The sequence below is a fragment of the Ambystoma mexicanum genome, chromosome 3p (genome assembly GCF_040938575.1).
Source record: "Ambystoma mexicanum isolate Mex_15411 chromosome 3p, UKY_AmexF1_1, whole genome shotgun sequence".
In the NCBI taxonomy this organism is placed as follows: Eukaryota; Metazoa; Chordata; class Amphibia; order Caudata; family Ambystomatidae; genus Ambystoma; species Ambystoma mexicanum.
This window is the reverse complement of record NC_090925.1, coordinates 777,218,696-777,232,996: the sequence shown is the minus strand read 5'-3', so window position 1 is coordinate 777,232,996 and position 14,301 is coordinate 777,218,696. Positions and strand designations below refer to the sequence as shown.

The 14,301-nt window shown below is 45.9% G+C and overlaps 1 protein-coding gene across 5 annotated transcripts in view; it reads right to left on the bottom strand.

Annotated features, from left to right (window-relative positions):
• The window catches only part of TEP1 (telomerase associated protein 1), a 2,409,067-nt gene that overhangs the window by 2,258,378 nt on the left and 136,388 nt on the right, over positions 1 to 14,301 (bottom strand). For all 5 annotated transcript variants that reach the window (XM_069651741.1, XM_069651744.1, XM_069651746.1 and 2 more), the window contains exon 5: positions 11,640 to 11,801. In XM_069651741.1, coding sequence (XP_069507842.1) covers positions 11,640 to 11,801 — 162 coding nt within the window. The remainder of the gene's footprint in view (positions 1 to 11,639; positions 11,802 to 14,301) is intronic.

The following is a 14,301-nucleotide window of genomic DNA, read 5'->3' as shown; positions in this document are numbered from 1 at the left end:
CAGTGCGTCTGTCTACAAATATACAAACAATCAGTCCGTAACTTAACAGATGATAGTCAAAAAATCACACAGAAGGTTTAAGTTACTTACCTGTAACTATTGTTCTCCAGCATGGATTCACATGCCCATGAATGTTTCCTGTCCTCAGGCTGGGAATCTTTGGTAAAAGAAAAAACAGTTTCACTTTAAATCTGTATTTCTCCTCTAAACCAATAACTGTCCTCTGGGTCATACTGCCCCATCCAATGACAGTCCTCTCCCTAAGCCCCGCCTCTGGCAGTCATCTTCGGATTTGGTAAGCACGTTAAGTGGCAGTATGACCAAGAAGAGCCGCAGTGAGGCCATAGGGAGTGTTTGCATGTGAATCCATGCCAGACCCATGCTGGAGAACAATAGTTACAGGTAAGTAACTTAAACCTTCTCCAGCATCGGGCCTGGCATGGCTTCACATGCTCATGAATAACTAATACACAGCAGTACACATTACACAACCACAGGAGGTGGCAAGGCTCAACAGAAGCAATTAACACTTACCCCTGGCACAGACTCACCTCAAGCAAACAGGTTGCGTAGCACTGCTTGGACGACTCTGGATTCCTTCCTGGAATCCCTGTCGACGCAGTAGAATTTTGTGAAAGTATGCATGGACCTCCACGTTGCCACCCTGCAAATGTCGAGCAGGGGCACACCAGAAAGGAACTCCGTCGTTGCAGCGATCACACTGGTGGAGTGGGCTCTCGGACGGCCCTGCAGCGGCCAGTTTGCCAGCCGATGACAGTGCATGATGCAGCCGGAGAGCCATCTTGGGATGGAAGCCTTGGACAAGGCCTTCCCATGGTTCACAGGTCCAAAGTTTACAAACAATTGAGAAGTCTTCCAAAAGCTCTTTGTGCGTTCCATCCCTTGTAGAAATTCAGAGCATGAGCAAGATCCAGCGATTGCAAGGCCCCCTTCCGCCAAGACGAAGGTTTCAAGAAGAAAACAGGCAAAACCAAAGGCTTGTTGAGGTCGAATTTCTGATGGAGTCTTCGGCATGAAAGAGAATGTGTACGCAGTACCACCCTCGATTCGTGGGAAGTCAGATACGATTGCTTGCAGGATAGGGCCTGGATCTCACCCACACGTCTGTCAAAGGTGATGGCCACAAGGAAAGCTGTTTTCCACAAGAGAAACACGAGTGGGGCTTGATGCATAGGCTCGAAAGGTGCCCTCCATGAGCCTTGTTAGAACCACGTTGAGTTCCCATGCCGGGGCGGGAGCCTTCACCGGCGGGAAAGATCAGAAAAGTCCCTTGAGAAACTCCTTGACAAGTCTGTGGGATCACAGCACGGATCTTCCCGGAGACCTGGTGTAGCGGGAGATGGCCGCCAGGTGTACCTTGATGAATGTGTGAGTCAGTCCAGCTCTTGCTAAGGACAGCAAGTATGGAAGGATCTTTGGAGCCGTGACTCTCAGAGGTGTAATCTTTGACCGGCACCACATAGCAAAACACTTCCACTTAAGGCTGTTGCACTTTAGCGTAGATGATGCCCTGGCCTTGGCGAGGACTTCCTTGCAGTCCGCCAGCAGGTCATAACCTCCAAACGCTAAGACTGCAGGACCCATGTCTTCAGATTTAGCGATCCTGTGTTGTGATGAAGGATTGTGCCTCCCTCTCTGGTGAGAAAATCCGGAAGTACCGGCAACTTGACTGAGGGCGACGCCGACAGGCTGAGCAGGTCCGGATACCATATCTGTCTCGGCCACACCGGGGCGATAAGTATCATCTTGCATCGACACTGTCAGTGTGTTGATGACACGTGGCAGGAGAGGAAACGGGGCAAAAGCGTTCAGAAACAGGCCTTCCCAAAAGAAGGAGAACGTGTCCCACAAGCTCCTCGGTTGATGAAATCTACTGGCAAACTTATGGCATTTGGAGTTTGCCGCCATGACGAACAGATCGATTGGGGGTCTGCTCCATTTGACTAACAGACGGTCCACAGGTGGTCCACCTGATCCTGATGAATTTCCCACTCGTGGCAGGAGCGCAGTTCCCTGCTGAGGGAGTCTGCAATGGTGTTCTTGACGCCTGCCAGGTGGACAGGGATGTGGAAAATTCCCTGTCCGATGGCCCAGTGCACCCCCCACCACTCTACAGCTACTCAACAGCCCGCCATAACTCCTCGTTGAGAGGGACCTTGTATGCAAAGCTTCCAGACACTTGTATCCAACGTGCATCCAAGAATTCCTGTAGGGATCGCATCTGCAATCTGTAAAGATGGACGAGGTAGATGCAGGACGACAACATGCCCAGCACCGTGGCCGTCTTTGCCGACGACAGTCTTTGCACCTTCCCTTGAATGGCTGCTAGCCTCTCCTCTGAGGGAGACGCCAGACAAGAGACCATGTTGAGTCTGGCACCGAGGAACAGTGCTCAGAGGACAGTTATTGGTTTAGCGAGAAATACATTTTTAAAGTGAAAGTTAAACCTTTTTTTCTGTTACTGAGGATTCCCAGCCTGACAACTCCAAGGTGTGCCCCTGGGCGAGAGCATCCAACACCCATTTGGCATGGGTGATCTTCTTACACTTGCAGGTGAATCTCGTCAGCCGCCCACCCACTGGGGTGTAAGAGTGGGGGCCTGACATCTTGGCCGGTTCATGCCTGCTTAGGCGCCGGTCTCCACTACCGCAGGCCTGGGAGCAGCCCCTGTAGGCCTCCTGCATGGAGGATTGGGGAGGTTGCCTGTAAGATGTGGAGAAACCGTTGGACGATCTGTTCAAATTCCCCCTGGAGGAGCAAGAAGACGACGAGCAATGCTGCTGAAAGCTGCCCAGGGAATGTGCCGTCTCCATATCTGTTTTTATGGCTTGGCGGGACTAATTGACCGCCAAAACAGATTCTTGCCATTGAAAGGCACGTCCAACACCTTCGCATGAATGTCCTGACTAATATTAGTGGCCTTCAACCATCCCTGCCGACGAAAGAAGACTGTTCACCATCTGCTGGAAACCCATATCGGCGATGTCCACATCCACAGAGATGGCATGGTCCGACGCCACTTCCCCTTCCTGAAAGAGGGTGAGAGCTTACATTTTACTGTCATCGGGGAGGAGCTCCAGGATCGGGTCCAGCTTTTACCACAGCTCCCTGTCGTACCGGCCCAAGTTATCCAAGGCGTTGGCCGCCTTGATTGTAGATGCCGCCATGTAAATGAACTTCTTCCCCATGGCGTCCATCTTCTTTCCCTCACTGTCCGGGGGGACTGAGGAGTGAGGCCGGGTTAGCAGAATATTTCCTTGCAGCAGCCAACAGTACCGAGTCTGGAGACGGTTGAGACCTCAGGCACTTGGACGCGGTATCCGGCACCCTGTACTTCTTCAACCTGTCTCACTTGGCTGGAGCCATGCATGGGTTCTTCATGAGGACCAGGCCCTCCTCCCAAATGTCGCCAGAAAAGGTACCGCCATGATAGTCTTCCGCTTGGATACTCGCCGCTGATACAAGAAACCCTCCTTCTTGGTTTCCTTGGCCACCAGCTGAAACAGCTCGGAGGCCAAGGAGATCATGAAGTGGAACAAACCCACCCCATCAGGTGGAGAAACTCTACAAGGAGCATCCAAATACGGGATGAAGTACTATCTTCGTCGGTTCCCGTCTCCGTACCAGTGACCGTATCCGGGTCCGCTGGAGGAGACAGGTCCTGACGTGGTGGCAGAAGTTGATGCGGAGGCGTTGGATAACGCTTTCTCTTTTTATGTGGAGGCTGATCAGGAGCCTGCGGTGCCACGGGTGCCAGTGCTGGGGCCAACCTCTGTTGAATCTCCATCACCAGGGCGTGGCGAGTCGAATGTCCACGGAAATGTCCCTTGGCGGAGGAGCAACGGAGCGCTAGACCGTGCGCCGCTGTCATCATCCTCATGGACCATATGAACGGATTCTTGGTCGTCGTCCTTGGATGAAATGTCCATGGGTTGAACGTCAACCTTGGAGGGCTGTTTCGGGGCCTCCTCGCACCCCCTTTTTTTTCCCACCCCGAGGGCCTTGAACCGGGAACCGGACCGGTGTCTTTACCCCTTCAGGGGTACTTGCAGCCTTCGCTGATACTTCTGGGGACATGTCCTGCCGGGGGGGGGCAGGGACACCCTCTGCGCTGCAGGGGCCCGCCTTGTAGGATCGGATCGCCGTAGCCGTCAACGGAATGGCCGACATGGACTTTGGCTGAGCCTGCGGAGCCTGTTTGGGCTACGCAGCCTTCTTAACCTCCTCCAGCCTAGGTCTGTCTGACTTCTCCCGCAACTTGTCCGGGGTGGATGACTTCTTCTTTGAGGAGGAGCTCGATTGCTGGCTGGCTATGGAGGCGGACGGTGATGTTGATCGTGGCTCATTCAACCTGGGACCGGCGGCAGCAGTGAACCTGGTGGACTCTGACTTGCGGCTCTTGGCCTTATCTTGGACCCCCACGGATGGGGCGACCTCAAAGGATTTAGAAGAGCGTTCTTTGGACCTGCCGGTCTTGGATGAGGCATGCCCCTGCTTGGAGCACAGGGAAGAGGCCTTGTTAGAATTGAGCCATGCCGCTATCGTGCTGTAGCTGTCTTTCATCATCTCATTCGAGAAGTCCAGGCATATCTCGCACTCCATCTCCATGTGGTCCGGGTGCAGGCAGTACAGACACTGCAGATGTTGGTCTTCCACAAAGACATTCCGTAGCCCGTATTTGGTGCAGGGCCTGAAAAGGATCGACATGGTCGGATGGTGTGAAGTAGGCCCACGGTGGCTTTCTGGAAACTTTTTGACGAATCCTCGCTCTTGAAGGGTGCGAAACTTCACTGACAACAGATCCCTGTTGCCGGCCGATGAGGAAAAGAGCATGCAGGCTCCTGGACACAAAAAATTGAACCTTTCCACGAAAAAATCTAAAAACACTAACTAGCTTGGAGAGCAACTCGAGAACTCCCAACACTGAAGTGTGCAGTAAAAATCTGAAGATGGCTGACAGAGGCAGGCTTAGGGAGAGGACTGTCATTGGATGGGGCAGCATGACTCAGAGGACAGTTATTGGTTTAGAAGAGAAATACATTTTTAAAGTGAAAGTTAAACCTTTTTTTCTTTTACTGAGGATTCCCAGCCTGACACAGGGAATATTCATGAGCCTGTGACTCCATGCCAGACCCCATGCTGGAGAACATCAAGAAATTGATAAACAGACTGTCTAGAAATATAGAAGTCATCCCGTTTTGCCATGTAGGCTTAAAGAAGACAAACCAAAAAATAGCATTCAAGCGCCTTAAAAGTTTAAGGTACAAGATACTTATTGCCTAAGAGCCACCTCAGTTCTTATTTTAAATAGGAGAATGAGCAAATTCCTGACTAACTCAGATGGATTTGTAGTAGGGTGGAAGGCTGGGGGGGCTATGAATAGGTTGGAGTATTGAACGTTATACTGGATAGACAAAGCCTGCCTAACTAGCAGGAACCCCTTACAAATAATTCAGAGGACGTTCTGTTAGAACAAATAAAGAAGTGCGATTATGCTTTTGTTGCTCTATGCTGCAACTGTAGATCAAAGAACCTCAGTGAGACTTCATATGAACTTGCCCTAACTAAATTAACAAGTATGGCAGCAATGGCTCAGCAGCCTGAACATGGTTCAATTTCCAAAACATGGCCCCTAAGCACTCAAAAGCTGAGTATTCATTAAGTTATCTAAAATGCTCTTAATGTTGACGCTAAACTCTGACTGCTGTCTGCAGTGCCCAGGGGCCCACACTACTACACCCAAAAAATTAATCATAGTGGGAGGGAGAAGGAAAGTACTCAGGGTACCGGTTTGTTGCAGAGGAAAATATTGTGCTTTTCCCTGTCCCGCTTGGTGTTCAATGGGGAAGAGGTGGGGGGGTCTCCCCATAATGGCTTTCTTCAAGGTGGGGAAGGTACTTCTGTATGATAAGGATTTACCCATAGTTCTTCCCTTGGATCAGTCGTTGCGTTTCTGGGATCCAATATGGCTTTTCTCTCTGAAAGAGGGGAATTTTAGGTTAATAAGGAGCATATTTGTTTGGTCCTTGGAAATTGTCTGGGGAACTTGGTCTTGACTTATGTTCTTAAGAGCCCTAATTGGGATTGTCGGCTTTGAGGACAAGGTGATCTCAATTCCAGGTCTTTGTGACAATGACAGAGAGGTTACTTCGTCACATGTCTAGAAACAAAGGATTATCTTTTGAATCCGCTCAGCAGGGGCTTACTATACTCAATGCTTTAAGCACATCCATGACTACCCCTAGAAATGTAATGTGTGCAGGTGTCACACAGAATTTCACTACTCTCCCTGTAAAGCCCAGATGTGAAGGCCCTCTGGCTACTCAGCTCGTTCTGCAACTTATTTGACAATCATCTAGGTAAGAGTATACATGGGACCTGCTTTCTCCTGATGTGGGCAGCAACTAAAGTCAGACATTTGGTTACCACTTGGTACGGACTATTCCAAACTGTAACACCTCATATTAGGGTATTGTCCCTTGATATAAAGTACACAGACATTTTCTATGATTGATGGGTGTACTACGATAGGAAACTATGCCTCATTTATATTTATCTCCTTCATGTAATCGCCCCCTATTTAAGGCATTATCTCCTTTGATGTGAGCATCCAAAGGTTTACCTTGCAGGCAGTTTTCCAGAGACATTTAAATCCACAGAGTCTCAATCTGTAGTCCATCTGTGGGATCAGAACATAAATTAAATCAACCACTTTATTTTGTTGCATTTACTGAGTTTGACAAACTTAAAAATGACTTGCTTGTCAGTATCCCTCTTGTGCTGTTGAGTCACGTCTTGAGTTTCTGGTCCTTAGGCTAGGAATCCTTGGTTACAATAAACCACCACAGTAATATTAGAGTTTTATTTGTCATCCTAGCCACCTCGTTTAGATCCTTTTCCCATAGAACAATGAAAGGAGCAGCTACGGCACCACCTCCTGAAGCCATCTTTAGATTCACTTAGCTGTTGTGGTGCATATATACAAAACATATGCCCTTCCAATGTCTTGCAGAAGAAAGATCACCTGTGAATCTACGAAAGATACTAAAACTGGAGAATAACAGTTACAAGTAACTAACATTCTTCTCCATCACTTGAATTTTCAAAAATCTACATGCACAAAAGGTTTACAAAGCAGCATCACAAACAGAATGGAGGGAGCGGCTAACACCACCTTAATGAAGGATGCTGAAGAAATATTTCTCCTACTCATGACACCACTCTCACATCCATATTGTGTATTCTTAATGTTGAAGCATAACAATGACACTAGAGGGTATTTTTACCATCACTTATCTGCCTCTAGTAGTATGTGATGTTACAGACCAATCAGGGATTCTTGCATAGTATGATCTAATTCCGAAAATGGTTCACTTTTTGTTGCATGTTCAAAGACCATAAAATAATTGTTAGCCTTTTTGAAAACATTGCTCCGTCATTGTAAAATCGTAGTGTTGGTTTGCTGTCAAGTTCATGAAGATCTTACTCAAATGGTGTTGAGTCTGAAATTAGGTTGGGAGATAGGAAAAACTTGTTGATGGGAAAAACTGGTTGATGGAACATTCAGATGGCACTTTTATAGGAAACGAGAATGCACTTTGCATCTGATAACCTGGTACATGGCTCCTTAACTGATAATGCCTGGATCAGACCAACATTTCTAACAGAAGTGATGCTGAAGGCAGTTTTCCATGAAAGAAAACCTATGTGCACTTTCTGCATCGACACAAACATGGCTTTCATGAGCTTCATCGGAACTTTCTTCAGTTTTCAGGTAGCTGTGGTTTAGACACAGGTGGAAATGTCCTTAAGAAACCTTTCAGAAATTGGTTCAGAAGCAGACCTGAACATAGGATTGAATGCTTGTCAAAATAGCAGTATAGTAAGTGATTGCTGTTAAATGAACTAATGGAACTATAATAGGCCTGTCTTTGCTAACTCAAGCAGGTAATGTAAAATGCAGGGTCAACGAAAAGAGCAGGGCTAGGCTGCCACGGTTACACACCACATAAAAACGTTTCCACTTCCTGCAGTGGATATCCAAGTGATAGCTCAACCTGCAGTATGGATATCAAGGCCCTTGTCTGAAATAGCAAAGTATCCAATTCACATCCATTCAGGTATCAGACTGTTAGACAAAGGTTTTTTGGGTTACAATGTAGATTTGTCTCTTCTTCCAATGTTAGCAGTTTGAAGTGTGTCTTGAGGGTGATATGGGTCTTCCTGGACAGGGCAAGAAAGTTTGGTAACCAATACTGTTTTGCTAATACCAGGGCCAACAGTGCCATTTGGCATCAGATCAACTGAGGTACCGTAAAAAGGTGGTACCATTGATGGTGCTACCAAGTTCACGGACCACTCCTCTTTTGCATACCGAGAGTTAACAAACGTGACTATAGTTTTTGTCAAGGATCATCAGGTTACATACTCTTCAGAATATGGCAACTCCGATAGCGAGTTCCAGGAAAATGTGTCTGATAGTGAAACTCCATTTAATAAGGTTTTCATAAAACGCTGAAGGAACTTTGCTGATGAAAAGGATTATCTTCAATCAGCTCTCATTGACTCCTTGCAGACAAACCACCTTTGACGACAGCCAAAACTGGTTAGGGCCCAGGAGGAGAGGGTCAAGACCTTCCCTCCCCAAAAACATAGAAGCGCACCGCCAACACACGCAGATCTAGGGGATGAGTAAGATTGCCTTTGGCAGCAGTGGCCAGCTGACACCCTGTTGCAGACACCCTGTTGCAAAGTCCCAGCAGACAAATCAGACCGAGAGTAGTTTCCCTACTTCTTAGTCATAATGCAATTGATCTTCCATCTACAGACCCCCTCTAGGATATAGAAATGAACATCCACGTATGAAAGTATCATTAAGATGTGGGGCTCCACCATAATCCACGTAGTGGTGACAACAACGTATAAAGTATGCCCTTAAAAGATGGAAATGGGGGAATTAAGTTGTCCCCAAGAAAGGTTCAACAGTCATTATCTGTGGGTTCCCCCTCTGGGCAGCATTATTTTCTTCCAACAATTAATGACCAGGGACTCAATTTCATTTGACCTGCAAGTTATCTCAAACAATGTTTCCAATATAACATACTTGAAAAACAGAGATCAACTAGTAATAGTCAAGGTCTGCAGTACATTGGGGAAGCCAAAACAAAACCATATATTGAAAGCACTCCTATCAGCACCAAAGTTTATAGTGTGCCTGGACAAAAGAAAGTCTCAAAAGTATGCCTCGGAAGCCATCCGCGGCTTCAGATGGTGGATCCTGTCTTGCAACAGAATACTCTGCTAGATGGAGAAGAGAAAACATTGGAGAACGTGGGTAAGAATGTGTTTGCTATAGCTTCTCAGAAAATCCTAGCTGCAAACATGCTTGATATTACATCCAGAAATGTGTCACGAGATATCAATTAGTCAAGCATCTTTTCCAGGACCGCAAGGGTAGGCCTACTATGTCATCCTTCTAATTATGTGATTAACTCAGTGTAGATGTTACCAATTCTGGTTTTCGTCAGTTGGCTCCTAAAAGGTTTCTCTGTTGGAGAGTGGCAGACTTAATACAGGTTCCTGTATCCCTTCCCTGGATTTCTAATCTTAGTCAAGACTTTCGGTGGCAATTATACGCATTTCATCAGTGCCTACATGTCAGGCTGCTCTGATGTATTTTTTAAGAACTATTTGTTCTTCCTTCATGATAGTTAATGCCTTTTGTTTCTAGGCTTCTGGTAGGTATTTTCCTAATTCCACTGGCCTATAACGAAATGGCTCATACACTCTGCTCCGCTACATTATCAACAATTCTGAATGGCAGAGCAGTCGAGGTGAAGGCATTCTTGATGAACATTTCTGTTCACTTAGTGAATTGGAGTGATTTTGTCTATGTGGTTGTCACAAATACCTACTTTACGACAGGGTATCCTCTGAAATATGCTCAACTGGTAGGGCAAGTTCATGCCTTGATGCCACTGGTTCGACTATTAAAAATGCAAGGAAAACTTTTGCCCATTTCTGAGAAACCGTCAAAGATTTGCAAAGAACCTGCAGCAGTTACAGCTGCTGGCACTACAGCGAGGACACTCCTTTGTGTGAACATTTTCGTTATATATTGCTGCTACTGCTAATTTTATGAGTGAATCTTACATCCCTCCATCTTCAGATAGCAAAGGCTATGAAATTGCATAGGAGTCTTCAAATAATTAAGTAGTTGGATAATATCCCTGTGCATTATTTAAATCAAAGCCTTAGACACATTCATCAGCATGATATTCTGTGCCAAGGTTTGCTATGTCAGTGAAGAGTGCATTATCATTCTTCCCAGAGCTATAATATTTAGGAAGTCAAAAATTCCTTTGCATGGAGGGTGGTATTTTGGAGCTTAAATGGTTGTAAGTAGGTACCATAATGATTTTCAACTCTGAAGATTATCCCATTGGTAACAAATTCATTATCTCATTACAACACTTGTTAATCATGCCTCGAAATGGTCATGTTTCTCCTTGCCATGAAGGATGTTGTACACTGCATAACATTTCCAGGCAGATAACTGCTAAGTACCTGACATGTTCAGGGCTGATGATTTTAGTGTTTGCAAGCTGACAATGGTTGAGGTCACCATAATCCCAGAGTTGGAAAAGGATGGTCTTCAGCATAGCACACTTTTGGTCTAATTCAAGGAGTTTTTTCTCTCATTTTAAAGTAACATAATGTAATAATCTTCCTTGTGAAGAGCCCTTATCAGATTTGAAAGAGAAATAGTTGTTCCTCACTGTTCCTGAAAGTTCTTGACATAAGAGTACTGCCTGGTTATAGGAAACTTTTACCTCATCCCTCAGAAATGCTGACTTTCAGGATAATGAAAGGAGTTAGCTCGAAGCAACCAACCTCGACTATAACTACAGTGAATATAAGATTTTAAAGATGATGTTCAAAAAGAGGGGATTCTGTAACTGCTGTCAGCATTGCAAAGGGGGCTAGTTACAGACATGCTTTGTGCCAATGTCCATGAGGGTGTTTTCAACACTTTTCAAACTATTGTGGATCCAACCATTAGAGGAATATCAAGTATAGGAATCTACAACAGACACATGCTGCAAAACAAGGTTGGAATTGTTTAGGGTATCTATCAATCAGACCCTAATGCACTGTTCAAAACAATCAGGATGTTGGCTATGGAGTGGATGAGAGATAGAGATGAAAGGCAGAGTTGGAAGAGGAATATTACAGATGGAGGAAATGGAAATTGGGAAAGGAAAGAGGAAATAAAAGAAGAAAGAAACCAAATGAAAGCAAGTGAACATGTAGAGAAGAGTGGGGAGATGTATGGCAGGGCAGAGTGAGAATGGAAAAAGAGAAGAGAAAGGCATGGCAGAGAAAAGAAGGTGGCAACAGAGCAAGAGGGAAGCAGGGAAAGGAGAAAGAAGGAAGGGAATTAGCTTGAGGAAGCAATAATGAATGAGAGGTGGGTGCAGGAGGAAAGGATGGAAATGGGAAAAGGCAGAGGAGGAACCAGAGAGAGCAAAAAGGGAGGCAGGCTGAGAAGGAAGGGCAGGGTTATGGTTTAGAGTGATAAAAAGACGCAGACAAAGGGCTACTGGAGGGCAACAAACCTGATAGATCTTGGGCACCTCCAACCAATCAGAAGGTAGCTGAACAGCAGCAGAGAAGTACCTGCGCAGGTGTGAACGGCAGGGAAGCTGCCAAGCTGCTACGGCAAGAAGGAAGTTGGCGGTCGTTCGGATGTTCAGCTCCTGCCGTGTGTACAAGGCCACCTGAAATAAAAAGACAAAAAGCGCATGAAACATCTTTGTTAGGGAGAGTTCTCTTATAAGGCTAGTTTCCCAAACCTAGTGAGTCCCCCAGCAACTTTGCTGGATTTTTGGGGTTTGTTTCTTTCTCCTGCTAAGAGTGAGACTCTTTTCCTCCCACTCTTAGGCATGATTTGAGGTATGTCTTTGACTTGTTATGTGCTTATGGGCTATGGGGTTTTCTTTTTACTCCATAGGGTATCATCTATTTTTTGTGTATGTGTTACACAGCACCCTCAGTGCAGTAACACAGGGGTGTCATGGTGACCCCCAAACAGACTCCATACCCTGGGACTGACTACTGTCTCCCAGGGCATGTAAAGTCACCATTGACTTGACTAGTCCTAAATTGTGAACAGAACCAGTACAAACCATCATATTGTGGAAGTACTGGAAGGAGTTAATTATATTGCCCCAGGGTCTGTTTTCAAGGGGGCACTGTCCAGTACCCCCTTGTCGAGTTTCTGGCTGGTGGCAGTGCTTACCATGCAAAATATTCCACCAAAATATTTCCTATGGGATTTTTCCATTGATTTTAAACGCACCACTTTTTGGTGCAATGTTAAAGATACCGCTGGTTTATTTATTTAATATTAAATCAACGGTTGGGTCTTTTTGCCAGAACTCTTTTCTAAAATGGCGTTCGTGTCCGTCTCTGTAACTCTAACCAAGGTTGAGTCCTTTGTTCCACTTTTGTACGGGCTTCTCCACAGAAGCCCTCCAAATGGTGCCACTCTGTCTGGGTTCCACAGGATGTGTGGGGAGGGGAATTGGCACCCTGGACTGTGTTGCCTTAGCAACTCAATTCACACTCTATTCTGATTGGCCCAGTGGCATGTTTGCGTGACAGCTAGGCTGTTGAATGGGGGTTTTTCTGCATAAAAGCAGGGCCTTTGGGACTGGAACTTCAGAAGTCGCCACAGGACCTAAGAATCCGAAGAGGGAAGAAGCTGAGCCATCTGCAACGACGACGACACTGGTGAAGCCCTGCTGCAACTACATCACCACTTTCCCGACGACAAGAGAAGATCTTCTGCTGGACGAGTCTTCTTCCTCTGAGCTGGTGGGACCAACCAGGTCACCCCTTTCGCCTTCCAAAGACGTCTGTTGGTCGATTTGCCCGTGCCAGGCCTCCCTGCGGCCGGATAGCCAAGCTTCACCACTTTGACCGCGAATAAAAGGAACACACCTTTTATCGATGAACTCCGCGGCTGGTTTCATCCCTGTGTAGTGCAACGACTCCACGTTTCCTCCACGACGAGATCCTCTCTTCCCCTGGTCGAAACAACGAACTGCAACCACTGCCAGGAACAACTGCCACCGCTGGAGCTTCCTCTCTCTTTAAGGTATTGTGTCCTGCCTGGCCTCCCTTTCTTCGGTTTGCCCAAGGTGACCCTTAAATCCTTGGCTTTCCAACTGGGTTGGCCCCAGAACTAACTTTACCTTCTTGAATCAGCCCAACCTCTTTTGAACATTCTGCAAAGACTTTTAGTGCATTTTAAACCGTGTGATCCTGGGCACATTTCGCTTTGCTCCATTTAAAGTGGGCCTGGCCTATGAACTTTGGCTCTACAGTATATACTGCTTTATTCCCTTGCTGAGAACTCCTAAAAGTGTTGGGACCTGTTTTATTTGTATGCTCTGCCTTTTTCTCTCCCTTTAACTGAACTATTGGAGTGCCATCAGGTTACGCGCTCACATCTGCTTAACAAATCGTGGTGTTTTAACTCTGTCTTGTCTGATAGTTATCAAGGGAGGTGTGTATACTTTACCTGACTGTGTTTTAACTTGCTTTTGATTTAGAGTGCTAGTATATTGCCTAAAGTGTGTTTTAAATAAATAATGATATACTTTTTATACAAAGCTCTGGTCAGTGTTTGTTTGCTCTACTGTGTTTTTAGCCCTATTGTGCATACTCTATATACTGCTCTACTCTTCTTAGGAGAGGTCTGACTGCTCAGCCACAGCTACCAGGTAAATCTGGGTGGTACAGACTGCTATCAATTGGGTTTACTGCTTACTCCTGTAGTCTTAATCTTTTTGCAGTGTTCCCCAAGGGAACTGCACATGATTCTGCCTAACAATCTTCACAGAAACCGGTGAAAAAAGTGATTTGGGGATTATTCAGCCACTAGGAGAGTCAAACTGGTGTTGTCCTTTTGTCTCCCACAAATAGGATAAAAGGTAATGCTGGGAAAGAAATGCCAGCATGAAAGAGAAACAGATGTTTGTTGAAGTATACCAAACTCCATCTCCAATTATGTTTTTTTGCAGATCTGTATAACATTTTGTACACTGGTATTCACATTTTTCAGCTATTGGCAATCTTTTGAAATAAAATCAATTATTTGGAAAGAAAGCTGTTTGAGGGACAAGTCAGAAAAAGTTATAAGGCACCATTTACTGGGTATATTGCAGTGATCATCTGTTGTTCGTTATGCCGTTCTATTCAGCCATGCATTCT